Source organism: Anomaloglossus baeobatrachus, chromosome 2, assembly GCF_048569485.1.
Source record: "Anomaloglossus baeobatrachus isolate aAnoBae1 chromosome 2, aAnoBae1.hap1, whole genome shotgun sequence".
In the NCBI taxonomy this organism is placed as follows: domain Eukaryota; kingdom Metazoa; phylum Chordata; class Amphibia; order Anura; family Aromobatidae; genus Anomaloglossus; species Anomaloglossus baeobatrachus.
This window is the reverse complement of record NC_134354.1, coordinates 260,421,060-260,443,474: the sequence shown is the minus strand read 5'-3', so window position 1 is coordinate 260,443,474 and position 22,415 is coordinate 260,421,060. Positions and strand designations below refer to the sequence as shown.

The following is a 22,415-nucleotide window of genomic DNA, read 5'->3' as shown; positions in this document are numbered from 1 at the left end:
CTGCCTGGGTCTCTTTGAGCTTGTCTCTCCTCTCCAGCGTTAGCAGAGCTGAGAGGAATGGCTGCCGGCGTCCTGAGGAGAGGAGGGAGCCGTGGGCGTGACCCAGAAAAGTGCGGGAACTGGTGCCCCACTGTGCAGAGTGAGGGGGGTGGAGTATGCAAAGCATGCTCCAGCCCTCAGTGCTGCCGACCTGTACAGCGTCCCGCCCTTCCCCTGACTGGCAGGGCTGGGGGCGGGAAAAGAATGAGACTAGGCCGCAGAAGCCGGGGACTATAGTTATAAGCGCGGCCGCCGTATAAGCGCGGTCGGCGCGGAAGTCCCCTCACACTAACAGTCCCAGCCGCGCCGCAGGCATAACCATGGCAGCGGCGGTCAGCGCGGTAGTCCCCCTACACAAATACACTCAGCGACGCTGAGTGTATAGTGGCACACATGCAGCCAGCGCTGCTGTCCCCGGTGCACTAGCACACCCAGCAATGCTGGAGTGTTGCTGTGCGCAGTCCCCACGGGGACACAGAGTACCTCCAAGTAGCAGGGCCATGTCCCTGAACGATACTCGGCTCCTATCCAGCAGGGTCCTCAGGAGCTGTGGATGGAGCACGGTCTCCTGTGCCTGGAGACCGATGGGATCCCACTTCACCCAGAGCCCTAATTGAGGGATGGGGAAGGAAAGCAGCATGTGGGCTCCAGCCTCCGTACCCGCAATGGATACCTCAACCTTAACAACACCGCCGACAAAAGTGGGGTGAGAAGGGAGCATGCTGGAGGCCCTGTTATGGGCCCTCTTTTCTTCCATCCAACATAGTCAGCAGCTGCTGCTGACTAAGCTGTGGAGCTATGCGTGGATGTCTGACCTCCTTCGCACAAAGCATAAAAACTGATGAGCCCGTAGCAGTACGGGGGGTGTATAGGCTGAAGGGGAGGGGCTTTACACTTTTAGTGTAATACTTTGTGTGGCCTCCGGAGGCATAGCTATACACCCAATTGTCTGGGTCTCCCAATTAGGAGCGACAAAGAAACCAGGAAATATTAAAAAAAAGAGCAGCTTTATTTAAAGCAGGACATGTCAAAAACCACAGCATCAAAAACATGATAAAAAAAAGCATGTAAACTAACACAATGAAAAATAGGCAAGTGACCTAATTTATAGAACTGGAACAGAAAAATTGCAATATCAAAAACTAACCAAACACTCATTGTAGAAACTTAGCCTTTTAGATGGGGTTTTCCAGGACTGGCTAGTCTCGATAGGTCACATTACATTGCTGAGTCACGAGACGGTTACAGGTAATTAGATGAAGGCTTTCCATACCTAGTCAGATATCTGCTATGGGGTAATTATAAAGGAGGTAGCTGATCAGCAGCTGCAGAGTGACTAACAGTAACATGACCTGCAGGGAAAGCCAGGAACGTCGCTGGGAGGGAAGGGAGCATCATTTGCTATTTTGTTTGGGGCACTTCTGTAAGACAACCATTTAATAATTTACCTTTTTTCATTGATTTTCTGGTAGATAAATGTATTCCTTTTTGATTTACTGATGACATACTATGCTGGGAAGAATTTTTCATCTCGTCACCTTCTTCTGAAAATTGATCTTTAAAACAAAAAGAAAAGTTGAAAATCAGACAAACCGGACAATATTTGTAAAGGCCGCTTTACACGCTACGACATCACTAAAGCGATCTCGTTGGGGTCACGGAATTTGTGACGCACATCCGACCACTTTAGCGGTGTTGTTGCGTATGATACCGATGAGTGATTTTGCATCGTCGCAAAAACGTGCTAAATCGCTCATCGGTGACATGGGGGTCCATTCTCAATTATCGTTGCAGCTGCAGCTAGCGATGTAGTTCGTCACTCCTGCGGCAGCACACATCGCTCCGTGTGACACCGTAGGAACGAGGAACCTGTCCTTACCTGCCTCCCGCCCGCAATGCGGAAGAAAGGAGGTGGGCGGGATGTTCGTCCCACCCATCTCCACCCCTCCACTTCTATTGGGTGGCCGCTTAGTGACGTCGCTGTGACGCCACACGGACCGCCCCCTTAGAAAGGAGGCGGTTCGCCGGTCACAGCGACGTCGCTAGGCAGGTAAGTAGTGTGACAGGTCTGGGCGATGTTGTGCGCCACGGGCAGTGATTTGCCCGTGTCGCACAACCGATGGGGGCGGGTACCCACGCTAGCGATATCGGTACCGATATTGCAGCGTGTAAAGCGGCCTTTAGGCCGGGCCCACATTGCATTTGAATCACTGAACAAGGAAATTCACATGTGTCTTCAAGGAGTCAATGACCTCAAGCAGGCAAATAGAGGCCTCAATATGAAGTTTTGGACTCTTCTAGTGGAATATGTCTATTCGAAGGCACATTCAGATGTCAGTTATACTCATGAGCTCTATCCCATGGTTTTCACAGATAGAGCTTGTACCTAGTAGCCTATAGGGCTATTCACATGCCTGTGCGTTTCGCCTATAGGGCTATTCACATGCCTGTGCGTTTCGCCTATAGGGCTATTCACATGCCTGTGCGTTTCGCCTATAGGGCTATTCACATGCCTGTGCGTTTCGCCTATAGGGCTATTCACATGCCTGTGCGTTTCGCCTATAGGGCTATTCACATGCCTGTGCGTTTCGCCTATAGGGCTATTCACATGCCTGTGTTCTTGCAAACTGAGTACGCCACACAACATCATAGTCATATCCAATCTTGAAAAAAATAAATAGGACAGCACTCGAACGATATCTGTGTGCTGTATTTCACAGACTGTATGATATAAGATTGAGAAAACAATTTTTTAGTTATTATATCTGAGAAAAACGAATGAAACTGATGGTAACTGACATGGCAACCAAAGTCTGATAAAAAACACTGATAAAACTCAGACAATATTTTTTGGAGTACAAGAAAAACCAGTAAAGTCTGAATGAGGATTTAGCCGGACATAATAGTATAAACAGATGCAATGTGTACGTATACGCAGAATTGCTGGCCAAACTCACCATCATCATCTTCATCATCATCAGCTGCATTTATGACCACAGGTGGATGTGTGGGACTTGGAACATTCTCTGTAGCCTCCAGTTTTTTTACCCCACGTAACTGTGGTGTGGGGGCCACAGAAAGCTTGGCTGGGGTTGGCGATGGTAGAGAGGTCGGCACATCCGGCTCACATGGCTGAGGCGTTCCCACCGCTGTGGAAGAATATTTAAATTGCATCTGTCAGCTACATACTTAACCCCTTCAGCCCCGGGGCACTTTCCGTTTTTGTTTTTTGCTCCCCTTCTTCTGAGAGCCGTAACTTTTTTATTATTCCGTCAATCTTGCCATATGAGGGCTTGTTTTTTGCGGGACAAGTTGTACTTTTAAATGAAACCATAGGTTTTACCATATGGTGTACTGGAAAACAGCAAAAAAATTCCAAGTGTGGAAAAACTGCAAAAAAAGTGTGATGGCACAATAGTTTTTGGGATGTTTTATTCACGGTGTTCACTATATGGTAAAACTGATGTGTGAGTCTGATGCCTCATGTCAGTGCAAGTTTGTAGACACCAAACATGTATAGGTTTACTTGTATCTAAGGGGTTAAAAAATTTTCACAAGTTTGTCCAATAAAAGTGGCGCACGTTTTGCGCCATTTTCCGAAACACGTAGCGTTCTTATTTTTTGGGATCTATGGCTCAGTCATGGCTTATTTTTTGCATCTCGAGCTGACGTTTCTAATGGTACCATTTTTGCGCAGATGCAACGTTTTGATCGCCTGTTCTTGCATTTTGTGTAAAACTTGCGGCGACCAAAAACCGTAATTTTGGCGTTTGGAATTTTTTTGCCACTACGCCGTTTACCAATCAGATTAATTGATTTTATATTTTGATAGATCGGGCATTTCTGAACGCGGCAATATCAAATATGTGTATATTTATTTATTTTTTAACCCTTTAATTTTCAATGGGGGGAAAGGGGGGTGATTTGAACTTTTAGGTTTTTTGTTTTTTTTTTTTAAAACTTTTTTTTTTTACTTTTTTGTTATTTTACTAGTCCCCCCTAGGGGGCTATAGCGATCAGCAATCCGATCGCTTTTATCTATCTGCTGATCACAGCTATACAGCTGTAAACAGCAGATTCAGTCACTTTCTTTTTCTCTCTGCTCGCGGCCGAAGGAAAACGAAAGTGAAACTTCATAGCTGCAGGCGTCATCACATGACCCTGTGCTATGATGGCAACCACTGAAAGTCACGTGATCACGCACGTGACTTCCGGTGGGGGCGGCGGTAAGTAAAAAACATGGCCGCGCGCATTTAGATCTTGCTGCCTGACTTTGGGAAGCGAGATTTAAAGGGTTAATGGCCGCGGGTGGAAGCGATTCCACCCGCGGCTAGCAGGCACACATGTCAGCTGTTGAAAACAGCTGATATGTGTGCCGACCGCCGCCTGCCCGCGGCAGGGGGCGGGGCTTAACGGGACACGCTCCATGACGGATATATCAGTCCATGGTCGTGAAGGGGTTCAAGCAGATGAAAGATTGGGGAATATGCAGAAACCAATAGACTTACCTTTACTGGGAGGAAAGAATGCGCCATCCACAAATCTCCCCTTCGTGTGATGAAAAGCACAGTTTGCCTTCTGACAGCCAGAGATCTGGTTTTCCCAGTAGCAGGCTATCTCGCTGCACTTTTTCTGCAAAGATCATATCATAGTTAAATATTAAAGTGAAAGTAATGTTCTCCCTAATAAAACATGTGCAGCACTGGTCACACGTATGGTGCCAGGGTGGCCAATCAGATCAGGGCTAGGAGACTGCTGTATACAGCACTCATTATACATGTCCATCTGCTGCATACGGAGTATTATATGTTATACTGCTCCTGCCTTAGTGCTCAGGAGACCTAGCAAAGTCTTCATTTACTCATACTCCTGTCTGCACAAAGAATCCACACTGTATCAGCATGCTCTTATATTATTCAAAAAGAAGGGAATTTTGTTTACTTACCGTAAATTCCTTTTCTTCTAGCTCCAATTGGGAGACCCAGACAGTGGGTGTATAGCTACTGCCTCTGGAGGCCGCACAAAGAACTACACTTAAAAGTGTAAGGCCCCTCCCCTTCTGGCTATACACCCTCCCGTAGGAGTACGGATTCCTCAGTTTTAGTACCAAAGCAAGAAGGAGGAAAGCCAATAACAGTTTCAAAAACAAATTCAATCCGATAACAAGATCGGAGAACTTAAGAAACAACATGAACAACATGTGCACCCGAAAAACGAAACCCTAAGAACAAATAGGGCGGGTGCTGGGTCTCCCAATTGGAGCTAGAAGAAAAGGAATTTACGGTAAGTAAACAAAATTCCCTTCTTCTTTTTCGCTCCTAATTGGGAGACCCAGACAGTGGGACGTCCAAAAGCAGTCCCTGGGTGGGCAAAAAGATACCACATGAACGGGCTGTGAGACAGCCTCTTCCTACAGGTGGGCCACCGCCGCCTGAAGGACCTGTCTACCTAGGCTGGCATCTGCCGAAGCGTAGGTATGCACTTGATAGTGTTTGGTAAACGTGTGCAGACTCGACCAGGTAGCCGTCTGGCACACTTGCTGAGCCGTAGCCTGATGCCGCAATGCCCAGGACGCACCCACGGCTCTGGTAGAATGGGCCTTCAGTCCAGATGGAATCGGAAGCCCAGCAGAACGGTATGTGTGAAGAATTGGTTCCTTGATCCCCCGCGCCAGGGTGGATTTGGAAGCTTGCGATCCCTTATGCTGACCAGCGACTAGGACAAAGAGCGCATCAGAACGGCGTAGAGACGCCGTGCGAGAAATGTAAATCCTGAGTGCTCTCACCAGGTCCAACAGATGTAAACCCTTTTCAAATTGGTGAACTGGATGCGGACACAAAGATGGCAAAGTGATATCCTGATTGAGATGAAAGGAAGAAACCACCTTGGGAGAAAACTCTGGAATTGGACGCAGTACTACCTTGTCTTGGTGAAACACCAGGAAGGGAGATTTGCAAGATAACGCCGCTAGCTCGGACACTCTTCGAAGAGACGTGACCGCCACAAGAAAAACTACCTTTTGTGAAAGCCGAGAAAGGGGAACCTCTTTCAAAGGCTCGAAAGGCGGCTTCTGGAGAGCAATGAGAACCTTGTTCAGATCCCAGGGTTCCAATGGCCGTCTGTAAGGAGGAACGATATGACAAACTCCTTGGAGAAACGTGCGTACTTTAGAAAGCCGTGCCAAGCGCTTCTGAAAGAATACGGATAGCGCGGAGACTTGACCCTTAAGCGAGCTAAGCGACAAACCTTTTTCCAACCCAGACTGCAGGAAGGAAAGAAAAATTGGCAATGCAAATGGCCAGGGAGAAAACCCTTGAGCCAAGCACCACGCTAAGAATATCTTCCACGTCCTGTGATAGATCTTAGCTGAGGATGGTTTTCTAGCCTGTCTCATTGTGGCAACAACTTCATGAGATAAACCTGAGGCCGCTAGGATCCAGGACTCAATGGCCACACAGTCAGGTTCAGGGCCGCAGAATTCAGATGGAAAAACGGCCCTTGAGACAGCAAGTCTGGTCGGTCTGGTAGTGCCCACGGTTGGCCCACCGTGAGATGCCACAGATCCGGGTACCACGACCTTCTTGGCCAATCTGGAGCGACGAGTATGGCTCGATGGCAGTCGGACTTGATTTTCCGGAGAACTCTGGGTAACAATGCTAGAGGTGGGAACACATAGGGGAGTCGGAATTGCGACCAATCCTGAACCAAGGCGTCTGCCGCCAGCGCTCGGTGATCGTGAGACCGTGCCATGAAAACTGGGACCTTGTTGTTGTGCCGTGACGCCATCAGATCGACGTCCGGCGTCCCCCAGCGGCAACAGATCTGCTGAAACACGTCCGGGTGAAGGGACCATTCTCCTGCGTCCATGCCCTGGCGACTGAGAAAGTCTGCTTCCCAGTTTTCCACGCCTGGGATGTGAACTGCGGATATGGTGGACGCTCTGCTTTCCACCCACGTCAAAATCCGCTGGACTTCTTGAAAAGCTTGGCGACTGCGTGTTCCCCCTTGGTGGTTGATGTACGCCACCGCCGTGGAATTGTCCGACTGAATCCGAATCTGCTTGCCTTCCAGCCATTGTTGGAAGGCTCGCAGGGCAAGATAGATTGCTCTGATTTCCAGAACATTGATCTGCAGGGTGGACTCTTCCTGAGTCCACGTCCCCTGAGCCCTGTGGTGGAGAAACATCGCTCCCCACCCTGATAGGCTCGCATCCGTCGTGACCACTGCCCAGGACGGGGGAAGGAACGACTTTTCCTGTGACAATGAGGTGGCTAGGAAATGCATGAGGCGCCTCAGTGAGTGCGACTGGCTCTGAAGGAGAGATTGCACTCCAGTCCGTAGCGAGCACTGCTTGTCCAGTGGAAGCCTCACTATCGCTGAGAGAGTATGAAACTCCATGCCAAGATAAGTCAGAGATTGGGTCGGGGTAAGATGAGACTTTGGAAAGTTGATAATCCACCCGAAACTCTGGAGAGTGTCTAGTGCCACCTTCAGACTGTGTTGGCATGCCTCTTGAGAGGGTGCCTTTATAAGCAGGTCGTCTAGATACGGGATGACCGAGTGACCCTGCGAGTGCAGAACAGCTACTACTGCTGCCATGACTTTGGTGAAGACCCGGGGGGCTGTTGCCAGACCGAAAGGTAACGCTACGAACTGTAGGTGTTCGTCGTGTATGACGAAGCGTAGGAAACGCTGATGCTCTGGTGCAATCGGCACGTGGAGATACGCATCTTTGATATCTATTGATGCTAGAAAATCTCCTTGAGACATTGAGGCTATGACGGAGCGTAGGGATTCCATCCGGAACCTCCTGACTTTTACGTGTCTGTTGAGCAACTTTAGATCCAGGACGGGTCGATACGATCCGTCCTTTTTTGGGACCACAAACAGATTGGAGTAAAAACCGTGACCTTGTTCCTGAAGAGGGACGGAGGTCACCACTCCTTCCGCCTTTAGAGCGGCCACCGCCTGCAACAGAGCATCGGCTCGGTCTGGTGGTGGAGAAGTTCTGAAGAAACGAGTTGGCGGACGAGAACTGAACTCTATCCTGTACCCGTGAGACAGAATATCCCTCACCCAACGGTCTTTGACGCGTGACAGCCAAATGTCGCCAAAGTGGGAAAGCCTCCCACCGACCGCAGGTGTGGGAATCGGAGACCGCAAGTCAGGAGGACGCCGTCTTGGCAACGGTTCCTCCGGCTGTCCTTTTTGGGCGTGACTGAGACCTCCAAGAATCTGAGCGTCTCCGGTCTTTTTGAGTCTTTTTTGACGAGGCGAATTGGGACCTGCCCGGTCCTCGAAAGGACCGATAACCAGACTGACCCTTCCTCTGTTGGGGTTTGTTTTGTCTGTGTTGCGGTAAGGAGGAGTCCTTACCCTTGGAGTGTTTGATGATTTCATCCAAACGCTCTCCAAACAATCGGTCACGAGAAAAAGGCAAATTGGTTAAGCACTTCTTGGAATGAGAATCTGCTTTCCAATGTCTCAACCACAGGACCCTACGCAAAACAACGGAGTTGGCTGACGCCACTGCCGTGCGGCTTGTAGCGTCAAGAACAGCATTAATCGCGTACGACGCGAATGCCGCCATTTGCGAGGTCAATGGTGCTACCTGCGGGGCAAATGCACGTGTGACTGAGTCGACTCGCGCAAGCCCGGCTGAGATAGCTTGGAGTGCCCATACGGCCGCAAAAGAAGGCGCTAATGACGCTCCAATCGCTTCATAGATGGATTTCAGCCAGAGCTCCATCTGCCTGTCAGTGGCATCTTTAAGTGCCGCTCCATCTTCAACTGCAACCAAGGATCTAGCTGCAAGCCTGGAAATTGGAGGATCCACTTTTGGACACTGGGTCCAACCCTTGACCACCTCAGGGGGAAAAGGGTAGCGTGTATCTTTAAGCAGTTTAGGAAAACGCCTTTCAGGATAAGCGTGGGGTTTCTGGATTGCGTCTCTAAAGTCAGCGTGGTCCAGAAAAGTGCTTAATGTACGCTTAGGGTATCTGAAATGGATTCTCTCGTGCTGCGAAGCTGACTCCTCTACAAGAGGAGCTGGTGGGGAAATATTTAACATCTTATTGATGTTAAATATAAGATCATTAACTATGGCGTCACCATCTGGTGTATCTAGATTGAGAGCGGTCCCAGGATCAGAATCCTGATCAGTTACGTCCGCCTCATCACCCATAGATTCATCTCGCTGGGATCCTGACCATTGAGATGAATGTGAAGGCCCGTCATAGCGAGCCCGCTTAGGCTGCCCGGGGCCATCGTCCGAGTCAGAGTCTTCACCCTGAGGTGTATATGCCCGTCCCGGAGCTTGGAGGTAATTCAGCTGAGGGGGACCAGGGGGCAATGATTGCACAGTGTCCGTGGCCTGAAGTACAGGCCTAGCTCGCAATGTGTCAAGAATTTGTGACATAGTGAGAGACATTCTGTCAGCCAAAGCTGCAAACTCAGTTCCTGTCACCTGGACAGCATTCACAGGTGGTACACCCTGGGTCACGTCCAGCAGAGGTCCCGACTGTGCAAGCGCCGCAGGGGTGCCTTGGCACCCTTGCGTTTTACGGACGACATGCTGCTGGCTCTCTGCAATGTGAGAGAGTCTATAGCCAAAGGGCGACCAGCGCTATGTAATACCAAGTATTTGTAGAAACAAAATACTAAGAATACTAATAATACTACTGGCACAAGAGGGGGTGAGCCCTGAGGGCTGCTTACCGCCCGCTGAATAGCGGGTAAGAGGCGCAGAATTCCTTGTCTGGGTCTCCCCGGCTCCCCTCTGCAGCTCAGCGTGTCAGCAGGAATGGCTGCCGGCGTCTGTGGAGAGGGGCAGTCCGTGGGAGTTTCCAAACAAAAGTGCGGGAAACAGTGTCCCCTCTGTGCCGATTGTGAGGGCTGGAGTATGTAAAAACGACTCCAGCCCTCGGCGCTGATGCACTGGCCAGCGTCCCGCCCCTCTCCTGACTGGCAGGTCTGGGGGCGGGAACGAACGGAAGCAGGCCGCAAAAGCCGGGGACTCGAGTTATCAGCGCGGCCGCCGTAAAAGCGCGGGCCGCGCTGAAGTCCCCGGCGCACCACAAGTGCCAGCCGCGCCGCAGTCCCAGCGGCCGGCGCGACCGATTACCAGAAGTGGCCAGCGTCCCGCCCCTCTCCTGACTGGCAGGTCTGGGGGCGGGAACGAACGGAAGCAGGCCGCAAAAGCCGGGGACTCGAGTTATCAGCGCGGCCGCCGTAAAAGCGCGGGCCGCGCTGAAGTCCCCGGCGCACCACAAGTGCCAGCCGCGCCGCAGTCCCAGCGGCCGGCGCGACCGATTCCCAGAGGTGTGCCTGCTTCAGCGAAGCTGAATGAGGCCATGGCACAAGCGCCGTAGCGCTGATGTCCCCCGGCGCACTACAACACCCAGCATGCTGCGGTGTGAGCGCCAAATGCACGGGGACACAGAGTACCTTGAGGAAGCAGGGCCATGTCCCTGATGTACTCCGCTCCATCCAGCATCTTCTCCAGGGGCTGTAGATGGAGCACGGTCTCAGTGCCTGGAGACCAGTAAATCCCACTTCACCCAGAGCCCTGTAAAAAGGGATGGGGAAGGAATCAGCATGTGGGCTCCTGCCGCCGTACCCGCAATGGGTACCTCAACCTTACAAACACCTCCGACATACAGTGGGGTGAGAAGGGAGCATGCTGGGAGCCCTGTATGGGCCCTCTTTTCTTCCATCCGACAGTCAGCAGCTGCTGCTGACTAAAAACAATGGAGCTATGCGTGCGTGTCTGACCTCCTGCGCACAAAGCTAAAACTGAGGAATCCGTACTCCTACGGGAGGGTGTATAGCCAGAAGGGGAGGGGCCTTACACCTTTAAGTGTAGTTCTTTGTGCGGCCTCCAGAGGCAGTAGCTATACACCCACTGTCTGGGTCTGCCAATTAGGAGCGAAAAAGAAATGACTGACACTAAATGTTATTAATATGGGAACGATTGTCAAATGGACCCATCTCTTTAGTATTTTTAGCATATTAAAAGGGGCTGTTCAGAATGTTTTTTTCCTTTGAATGTAAAGAACTAAACAGGCAGGTATTGCTACATGTGCTCACTATGAGTGGTCACGGACCAATGCAGCTGGCGATTCTTCAGCTTCATGTCAACAAAGCAGCTTTTGCTCGCTGCTCTGTGGACGGGGTAGAACTGCAGATTTCGTGCTGATTGACAACCGGCTCCCCGCAGTTACGCAGTAGAGAGTCGGCTGTCAATAAGCATGGGATCGAGAGTCGTGCCTTCTCTGCACACAGCAGAGCAAAAGAAGGTGCTGCTCAGTCAGCGTGACATCAGTGGAAGCGGCAGAATCGCTGGCAGGACTGGCCTGCGCACACTGTGTTTGCAGAGATCTTTCACCAGGTAGGTGGACAGCAACTAACTGCAATCTCAAGCAAATAGTGAAAAGAAAAGAAAAAAAAAGCCCAGATAGCCCCTTTAATGTATATTGAATTGATGTCTACATTGTATGCAATGCGTTTTTTCCTCAGCAACTATTACTCTTTGGTCAGACCTCATCTGGAATATTGTGTCCAGTTCTGGGAACCACATTTTATAAAAGACATCAAAACTGGAGCAAGTTCAGAGAAGAGTGACCAGAATGGTGATTGGTCTGCAAACCATGTCCTACGAGGATTGGTTACAGGATTTAGGATTGTTTAGCTTGCAAAAGAGAAGACTGAGAGGAGACTTAATAGCTGTCTATAAATATCTTAAAGGCTGTCACACTGTAGAGGGATCAGTTTTATTCTCATTTTCACAAGGAAAGACTAGAAGCAATGGGATGAAACTGATGGAGAGGAGACACAGATTAGATATTAGAAAAAACTTTTTAACAGTGAGGGTAATCAGTGAGTGGAACAGGCTGCCGCGAGAGGTGGTGAGATCTCCTTCAATGGAAGTCTTTAAAAAGAGGTTGGACGGACATCTGTCTGGGATGATTTAGTGAATCCAGCTTTGAGCAGGTGGTTGGATTATATGACCCAGGAGATCCCTTCCAACTCTAATATTCTGTGATTCTATTCTACAATCATTTACATATCCATTTACAGTGCTCTATGCTACAAAACAGTGATGTATTTGAAAAAAACAGACAACATACAGATGGTCCGTGTTCTGTCCATTTTTCTTTCTCGCACCCATTGACTTGTATTAGTGAGTTTTGTTCGATTTATACATACACTTGCAGCATCCTGAAACTTTTTTTTCTCATCCCGAATCTGGATGGGGGGGTGGGAAACCGCTGATCTACTCTGTCTCATTGACTAACATTGGTCCAAGTGCAATGCAATATTTTCTTGCATTGAACTCGTATGATCCATACGCTCATGTGAGCGAAGCTAAAAGTGTAAGGTATTCATAGGAACACATACAACACACAAAATAATATTTTCAGCAACCCCAGAATAATACACATTTGGCTGTAACGTATTGATCTTGACCACTTACATCGATTTCCATGTGGCGAAACTTGCAGATTTGTCGAAAACACCGGCCTTCCTTCCACAGAGCGCAAACAGTTTCATTTCCTAAGGCAGCCTCACAGTGACGGAAAGCACAGCCGTCTCCCTGTTGAAAAGAAACAGACATTTGTACCGACTTACTGATCCTATGATGACAAAGTAAAATAAACAGAAATATTCCGATATAAATTAGTATAAGGCATAGCTGCTGAACCCCAGGGGCTTCTTTTTTTGCGCCCAGAGTTGACGTTTTTACTGATACCATTTTGGGGTATATATGATGTGTTGATTGCCTCTTATTGCAATATTGTAGCGCAAAAAAATATAATTCGTGAGTTTCGATTTTTTTCTTATTATGCTGCTTACCAATCGAATTAATTTATTTTATACTTTGATAGATTGAACTCACAGATGCAGTGATACCAAATGTGAATTTTGTTTTATTTTTATATGGGACGGAGGAGGTGACTTGAACTATTGTGTTTTTAACAAAAAAATATTTATATTTTTCTTTACTTTTTATAGTATTTAATAGTCCCTGCAGGGGGTGTTAAGCTGCAATCATGAGGAAAATTGTAATGAGGCATAGGGGTCTTCGGGAGAGCCTCGGCTATTGCGGCAACCCATCAGCGCCCTGTGATCACGTCACGAGTGCACCGATGGGCATGTGGAACGACGAGATCGCCTACCGGTGACTGGTAACTGCAGCTGTGAGCCTGAAGCAGCATTTAACAGGTAAACAGCCGCAGGTGGAGCTCCGACTCCACTTGCGGCTGTTAAAGGCACATGATGGCTGATTAACGAAGCAGCCTATTTGGGAGCTGTAAATAAAACAGCCAAACTGAAGACAAGTCACATGCTACTTGCCATGAGGTCTTTGGGCAAGTGATCCTGTGACTTGCAACCAGCAACATAAAAACTAACAATTGTGAACAACAGGGCTGTGGAGTCGGAGTCGTGGAGTCGGAGTCGGAGTCGGAGCTCATTTTGGTGGAGTCGGAGTCGGAGTCGGTATAAAATGCACCGACTCCGACTCCTAAAATATATAATAAATTGGGGACAGGAGTGCAATGCAGAATGTGCTGAATATTTTACTAAATAATAACATTTAGTATAATGCTTATATTTAAGTGAAAAATTTATTGTAGTACAATGTGAACATCAGACATTTAATTGTTTTTATGATACAATAATCAAGATATTTGGATAGAACATAAAATATTTATTGGAATACAACTTTAGAACACAAAAAACTAATAAATTGTAAATATGTAATATATATATATATATATATATATATATATATATATATATATATATATATATATATATATATATATATATACACACAGTGTATATACACACACAAGATATATATGTAATCTACTGTATATTACATAGTGTATTACATATTTACAATTTATTACAGTTTTTTGTGTTCTAAAGTTGTATTCCAATAGATATATTTTATGTTCTATCCAAATATCTTGATTATCGTATCATAAAAATTATTAAATGTCTGATGTTCACATACACATATTCATGTACTACAATAAATTTTTCACCTAACTAAGCAATATATGTAGGAGTCGGAGTCGGAGCCGGAGTCGGAGTCGGAGCCGGAGTCGGAGTCGGTGCAAGAGAATTTGAGGAGTCGGAGTCGAAGGTTTGGCTTACCGACTCCACAGCCCTGGTGAACAATCACAACTTGAAAAGTAAGCAGCTAAGATGTGGTAAAGACAAACAGGCGCGATATCAATCAATAACATGTATTATCCAGCACAAGATGGCATGAAAAATTTGGTAAATTTTAACCCCATCAGACTGGGTGATTTTCCATTTTTTTGCATTTTCATTTTTTCCTCCCTTTCCAAGAGCCATAACTCTTATTTCTCAGTCGATATGGATGTATGGAGGATTGTGGGGCGAGTTTTATATTTTAATGCAAACATTTTACTATTCATTGCAGTGCAAATGGGAAAAAAATTCAACTGTGGTGAAATTGCAACACCCCCCCAAACAAATGCAATTCAGCATATTTTTACAAAAGTTATTTTATGGTAAAAATTGCTTAACAGGCTAAACCAAACTTGTTTATTTTTTTTCTTGGTAAATTCAGAATTAAAAACAATCATTTGCTTGTGCCTCTATTTAGCAAGACCTTTAATGTTTCCATTTTTCTATAGAGAGCTGTGAGGTGCTTTAAATTGACACAATTTGGGAAATGCAATGTTTTGATTGCATTTTGTGTTGTTGCGATGTATTACATTTTTTTTCAACTATTTATCTTAGCAGTGGTACTGTAATATTACAGGATTGCAATATATAGTAATATTATGGTGTCCTAAGAATGGCAGTTATAGGCGGGTTTCATAGATGTATCACACTAGCAGACTGGTGTTTTCAGCAGGACCCCAACTGCCATGGCAATCCATAGGGACCCCGCAGGAAGGGAAATTTGGTTTGTGGAATGAGTCGCCTCACAGACTAGATGCTGTAAATGCCATGCTGTTAGGCATGTAAAGGTGATAACATCAGTGGGCAGGGCCGGATTATAGGCGGGGCAGACGGGGCTTCAGCCCAGGGGCCCCCACCACTAGAGCTTCTGAGGGGGCCCCCCACCACCATCTGTGTGGCCGCCATTTTATTAACACCGCAGTGTTCAGGACCGCACTGTACCTTTAAAGATTTTCAATCCCGGCCGGCACTGTGCTGCAGACACGCCCACTGCACGCTGTGTGGGCTGCGTCTGCATGGATGACGTCACCGCGCGCCTGCTGTTGCTGCTTCTTCGTGCTGTAGAGGAGCTTGTGGGAGGACCGGAGCAGAGGCCTCTGTGGATGACGGTGAGTGTGACGTCATCCATCATGGTGCCGGGCAGGAGGTTACAGTGAGGAGGGAGCAGGACGGGATTCCATAGTGTCAGCGGAAGCTCTGCTGGCAGGACCAGTGTGAGTTATTGCAGGAGTGTGAACTGCTGCAGATCAGGTCGGGCTGTCAGTGCCGGGTCTTCAGCCTCATCCCTCCCCTGCAATAACTCACACTGATCTTCAGCAGAGACATCACTACACAGATCCTGCACTGATCACATCTGAGACTGCAGCACACATTACACTATGTGGCCCATATTACATATAGAATATGTGAGGTCCTGTAGGCTCAGGTGTGATCAGTGCAGGACATTGTATATCTGTGTACATGGTATACCACATCCAGTGTACAGAGCAGTGTGATATACTTGTGTACATGGTATACCACATCCAGTGTACAGAGCAGTGTGATATACTGTGTACATGGTATACCACATCCAGTGTACAGAGCAGTGTGATATACTGTGTACATGGTATACCACATCCAGTGTACAGAGCAGTGTGATATACTGTGTACATGGTATACCACATCCAGTGTACAGAGCAGTGTGATATACTGTGTACATGGGATACCACATCCAGTGTACAGAGCAGTGTGATATACTGTGTACATGGTATACCACATCCAGTGTACAGAGCAGTGGGATATACTGTGTACATGGGATACCACATCCAGTGTACAGAGCAGTGGGATATACTGTGTACATGGGATACCACATCCAGTGTACAGAGCAGAGTGATATACTGTGTACATGGTATACCACATCCAGTGTACAGAGTAGTGTGATATACTGTGTACACACATCAGATGGTATATAATGTGTATATTGTATAACATCTGGTGTCTGTATCACAGTAAACCCGGTACTATGTGAGGATGCCTAACACTATCTGGGTCTGTACTGTGCTATATACTGGCTGTATACTACATGAGGATGCCTAACACTATCTTGGTCTGTACTGTGCTATATACTGGCTGTATACTACATGAGGATGCCTAATACTATCTGGCTCTGCACTGTGCTATATAGGGGCTGTGTACTACGTGAAGGTGCTTAATATTATCTGGTCTGCTCTGTGCTGTATAGGGGCTGTGTACTATGTGAGGATGCCTAATGCTATCTGGGTCTGCACTGTGCTATACAGGGGCTGTGTACTACATAAGGGTGCCTAATGCTATATGGCCCTGCATTGTGTTATATGGGGGCTGTATAGGACATGAGGGTTCCTACTGCTATATGGGTCTGCATTGTACTATATAGGGGTTGCTTAATGTAATATGGGGGCAGCATAGTGCCATATGGGGGCTGCATAGTGCCATATGGGGGCTGCATAGTGCCATATCGGGGCTGCATAGTGCCATATCGGGGCTGCATAGTGCCATATGGGGGCTACATAGTGCCATGCCATATTGGGGCTACATAGTGCCATATGGGGGCTACATAGTGCCATATGGGGGCTACATAGTGCCATATGGGGGCTACATAGTGCCATATGGGGGCTACATAGTGCCATATGGGGGCTACATAGTGCCATATGGGGGCTACATAGTGCCATATGGGGGCTACATAGTGCCATATGGGGGCTACATAGTGCCATATGGGGGCTACATAGTGCCATATGGGGGCTACATAGTGCCACATGGGGGCTACATAGTGCCATATGGGGGCTACATAGTGCCACATGGGGGCTGCATAATGCAAAATGGGGGCTGCATAATGCAAAATGGGGGCTGCATAATGCAAAATGGGGGCTGCATAATGCAAAATGGGGGCTGCATAATGCAAAATGGGGGCTGCATAATGCAAAATGGGGGCTGCATAATGCAAAATGGGGGCTGCATAATGCAAAATGGGGGCTGCATAATGCAAAATGGGGGCTGCATAATACTATATGGAGGACTATGGGAGCTTCATAACACTATATGCAGGAATATGGGGGCTGCATACAACTATTCCCCCAGAGTTCTATGTCCCCTCCACCCCAGAGCTGTATGTCACCCCCCCACCTCAGAGCTGTTTGTCCCCCCACTTCAGAGCCACTGTCCCCCTCTAGAGCTGTATGCCCCCATTGATATATACCCCTTTCCTCAGTAATATGTATGCCCCCCAGTAATGTGTATGTCCCCAGCCTCTCTTGTGATGTATATACAGCAGTGTTAGTGTTCTCTATATGCGGCCATGTCTGTTAGTGACGGCCACCAATCAGCGTGGCACAGACACGTGCCCAGGAGGAGCTGGATGGAGACAAGCAGGGAGGGGAATGAGGCTGTTGACGGCTTCACAACATTAGAAATATATATAAAAATGTGTCTGTGTGTGCATGTATAATGTGTATCTGTGTATGTCAACTATGTATGTCAGTGTATATGACTGTGTCTAGATTTATGTCTGTTTATATGTGTTTTTGTGAATTTCTCTTTAAATATATATGTGTACGTATGCCTGTATGTGTATGTATCTGTGCATGTCGGTGTGTGGATGGGGCCCACTAGGACTGTTTCGCCCAGGGCCTACAAAAACCTGGAGCCGGCCCTGCGTGTGCCAGTCATGTATTCTCCTATACCCTGTACAGGGGCGTACCTTTGGAAGGCATGTGGCATATTTGTCCCTGCACAGCAATCAGGGGCACCATTGTAAAGTGTGAGGCAGCAGTATGGTGGGAGAAAATTGTAAGTGGACAGTATTGGGAAAGAAAAGTGTGAGGGGCATAGTATAGAGATTGTGTAGTGGGAGCATGGTGGCCAGTGTGAGGGTACAGTTTGCTGAGAAGGGGGAATGTGAGACGGAGGTACAGTGCAGTGACTGGATAATGAAGCAGGTAGGCAGTATAGAGAAGGGGCGGCATGGTGGCCAGTGTGAGGGCACAGTATGGAGGGCACAGTATGCTGAGGAGGGGGAATGTGAGATGGAAGTACAGTATAGTGACTGGATAGTGAAGAAGGTAGACAGTATAGAAAAGGGGCAGCATGGTGGTCAGTGTAAGGGCACAGTATGCTGAGGAGGGGGAATGTGAGATGAAGGTCCAGTATAGTGACTGGATAGTGAAGGAGGTAGACAGTATAGAGAAGGGGCAGCATGGTGGCCAGTGTGAGGACACAGTATGGAGGGCACTGTATGCTGAGAAGGGAGAATGTGAGACTGAGGTGCAGTACAGAGAAGGGGCAGCATGGTGGCCAGTGTGAGGGCGCAGTATGCTGAGAAGGGGGAATGTGAGACTGAGGTGCAGTATTTATATCTAAATGCTACAGTTCGTGCTCTACTGTTATGGCTAAAAATGTTAACGTTATTGGGCCCCCACCAGGTTTTCTGCCCAGGGGCCCCCACCAACCTTAATCTGGCCCTGTCAGTGGGTAGTGCTCCGCTCTGCGGACCTGCTGTTAAGAGGCAGATGATGGCTATGTAAAACACCTATCAACTGCAGGTTCAGCTCCTGAGCCTGCATCAAAGGGGTGAAAAGGGTTAAAGGAGTGCTGACAGTGAGTGTAAAAGAAATCTATAAATATAATTGCCTTATTCTGTCTGTATTGCTCCAAAATTGTGTCCTTACGGTGACACAAAGCGGATTGGCCGCTGGGCTCGCCATGGCCCCGCCGCCCCCCCCCGCACGGATTGGCCGCTCGCCCAGGCTCTGCCCCCACACGGATTGGCCGGCCGCTCGCCCAGGCTCCGCCCCCCACACGGATTGGCCTCTCGCCCCGGCACCCTGCACGTATTGGCAACTCTGCCACGCCCCGCCCCCCTCACGCAATGCACGCTCGCTCTGGCCCCGCCCCCATTCCCCGAACCGACAGAGCCACGACTCCCAGGTGAGTACTGTACCCCCGGGAGCCCACATCAGCGTACGCTGCCAACCCAGCCGACACATACCCTCGCATTGCTGGGGTTGCCGGCGTATGCTGGCGTGGGCTCCCGTGCGAGCGGGGGACGGGATACGCTGGTAACCATGGTAGCATAGTTACCAGCGCATCAAGGTCCTGCAGCGGCGGAACATACACACGCACACACATAACAGACAGACACACACACACACACATCAGATCACACTCACTCTCACACACACACATCAGATCGCATCCACACACTCACAGCATCCGGCGATATCGCTTGCTTCTCGGCCGCGATACTGTGCTGCAGTGACCTTCCAGGACCTGCCGGAGGATCACATGGCCAGAAGCATGTGGTATCTCCGGATGTTGTGAGTGTGAGTGTATGCGATCGGATCTGTGAGTGTCGGCAGAGGAGCACGGCGTGCTGGAGGAGGCTGGGAGGAGAGAGGCTGACGCTGGTGCAGCATGGGGGATGGAGCACGATGGGGAGTGCGCAGCATGGGGGATGGAGCACGATGGGGAGTGCGCAGCATGGGGGATGGAGCACGATGGGGAGTGCGCAGCATGGGGGATGGAGCACGATGGGGAGTGCGCAGCATGGGGGATGGAGCACGATGGGGAGTGCGCAGCATGGGGGATGGAGCACGATGGGGAGTGCGCAGCATGGGGGATGGAGCACGATGGGGAGTGCGCAGCATGGGGGATGAAGCACGATGGGGAGTGCGCAGCATGGGGGATGGAGCACGATGGGGAGTGCGCAGCATGGGGGATGGAGCACGATGGGGGGTGCGCAGCATGGGGGATGGAGCACGATGGGGGGTGCGCAGCATGGCGGATGGAGTACGATGGGGAGTGCGCAGCATAGGGGATGGAGCACGATGGGAGGTGCACACCTCCCCCCAACACACACACACACTGGGAACCACAAACACCGCCCTACACAGACACCCACACACACAGACAACACTGCACACACACAACACCCAACACACAAACACCGCGGCATACATAAAATATACGCACATACCGCACAACACACACATTGCACAAAACATACCTCCCCACAAAACACACCACACCCACACACACAGCGCTCCACAAACGCAACACACATACAACACCGCTCTCACCCCCCGCCACACCCAGAACATGTACAGCGCCCTACACAAACACTTAGTAACTACACACAACAACATTATATATATATATATATAAAAACAAAAAATATACATGAACTACACAATACATAAATTCTAGAATACCCGATGCGTAGAATCGGGCCACCTTCTAGTAGCATAATATCATCCTAAGTAAACAAAGCAATATGAGCAAAGTATCATCCAGCTAAACTGGAGTTAGCAAAGTAATGGTTTTAATGGCCCAGAAGCTCTGAGGGTTACCTTGGTGCAGGTGGAGTAGTAGAAGTAATAGCAGTCATCTCCTTGCTTAGACATCGGGGTCACGAGTTCAGGCTTGGTAACCTTGCTGGTTATCGATTTTTACAGGTAAACAGAAGTACAATCAACAATCTTCTACACTAAAACAAAAAAGACAGTTTTTTAGTTAATTTGGGAGACATTTCTAAAAGTCAATGTGCTGTGTATAAACCTTGCTGAACTGCTGCTGGCTGTCTACATTTTGCACAACACTCTTATTTTTATAACCGGGCACAGCAATCTGCGCCCAGGAGGGCTTCTGTTCCAAAGGTGGCAGATATTATCATGCTGGTGGCAACTCGCACGAAACCTATTTGCCATAGACTTCAATGCAAATTGCATTCAACGGCCGAGTGGCAATTTTATTTAAAGCAAAAACCACAGCTATAAAAAGAGCAACGATACAGTAAAGGCTACTTTACACATTGCGACATCGCTAGCAATCTCGTTAGTGATGTGAAATTCTAGATCGCAAGTGCGATCTTTTGAGATCACACATGCGTAAAATGACCTATGTGCGCCCTCGAAAGATCGCACTTGCGATCTAGAATTTCACATCGCTAACGAGATCGCTAGCGATGTCGCAGTGTGTAAAGTACCCTTAAGTTGTAGAGGAGCCTCACGTCGCCTTCTAAAACTAGCAGTAGGACGTGTCATTAATAAAAAATACTCAGCTGCTCAATGCTCCTCCACTCCAGTGCCCACACTTTGGTGGTGGCCAGTTGGTCCTTGTTTATTTTCTAGGACCAACGCCAGTAAGGACAACATTTGATTTGAAAAGTAAACAAGGACTGGCTGGGGACCCTCAGAATTTTGACAATGGAGGGTAGGATAAATAAAAAAGGAGTACTTTCATATTTAAAGTGAACCTATAAAGTAAAGAAATACTATTAACCAGCAGATATGGGGTTAATCTGCAGTTTACTAGCATTCTAAAGCTGTTGTGTGACTGCCGCACTGAGAATCCCACTGCTGGGAGGTAGTCAACTTCATTCCTCCCAGCAGCCTCAGGGTATCAGTCATAGAGGTGCGGTCGGCATGGCTTAAGTGTCCGATCAGTGCATAGTGATGTCCTGGCACTCACTGACACCCGACTCTGCACTGATGCAATGCTAAGCCAACTGTCAGTCAATGCCAGGGGCATAGTTACAGCCGCCGGTCACTATGGACAGAACGATGACTGAACCCAAACTGGCCGATCTGAAAGCCCGAGGCTACTGGGAGGAATAAAGATCATTTATTCCAGGCAGCTGCACGGCTTCAGAACGCTATTAACCTGTAGATTAAGCCCAAATCTGCAGCTTAAAGCGTTTATTTACATGACAGTTTCCCTTTAAACGTAATGCATCCCCTATATAATGTAATCTGCCATCATTTTCCTTTTTATTTTCTGTACATAAAAGTCGCAGCAATCTATTGACTTCAAAGGAGAGTTTTTAAGGCACTCTGAACTGTGCAGGGAAGGAGAGAACGTGAGCTTATCTTTACCCACTGTGAATAGTAGAATCCCGAGGTTCATCTTTTATTACAACTCTGGCTGTGATCACGGGGAGATGATTACTTTAAAATGATCTCTACAGAACATTTAGCATTGGCCTAAAGGGGGCTTTACATGAGACGAGCTATCGTGCGATGCATCGTCGAAGTCACGGTTTTCATGACGCACATCTGGCATCGTTCACGACGTTGTCTCGTGTGACACCTCCGAGCGACACAGTATCGCTCACAAATCGTGAGTCGTGTACTCATCGT

The 22,415-nt window shown here is 48.3% G+C and overlaps 1 protein-coding gene across 1 annotated transcript in view; it reads right to left on the bottom strand.

The window, feature by feature from the left end:
- Positions 1–22,415, bottom strand: part of LOC142291331 (zinc finger CCCH domain-containing protein 11A-like) — a 183,930-nt gene that overhangs the window by 129,926 nt on the left and 31,589 nt on the right. The window contains exons 4-8 of the mRNA XM_075335799.1: positions 20,628–20,764; positions 12,515–12,634; positions 4,548–4,671; positions 2,997–3,188; positions 1,488–1,595 (exon numbers count right to left, since the gene is read on the bottom strand). Coding sequence (XP_075191914.1) covers positions 1,488–1,595; positions 2,997–3,188; positions 4,548–4,671; positions 12,515–12,634; positions 20,628–20,681 — 598 coding nt within the window. The 5' untranslated portion in view covers positions 20,682–20,764. The remainder of the gene's footprint in view (positions 1–1,487; positions 1,596–2,996; positions 3,189–4,547; positions 4,672–12,514; positions 12,635–20,627; positions 20,765–22,415) is intronic.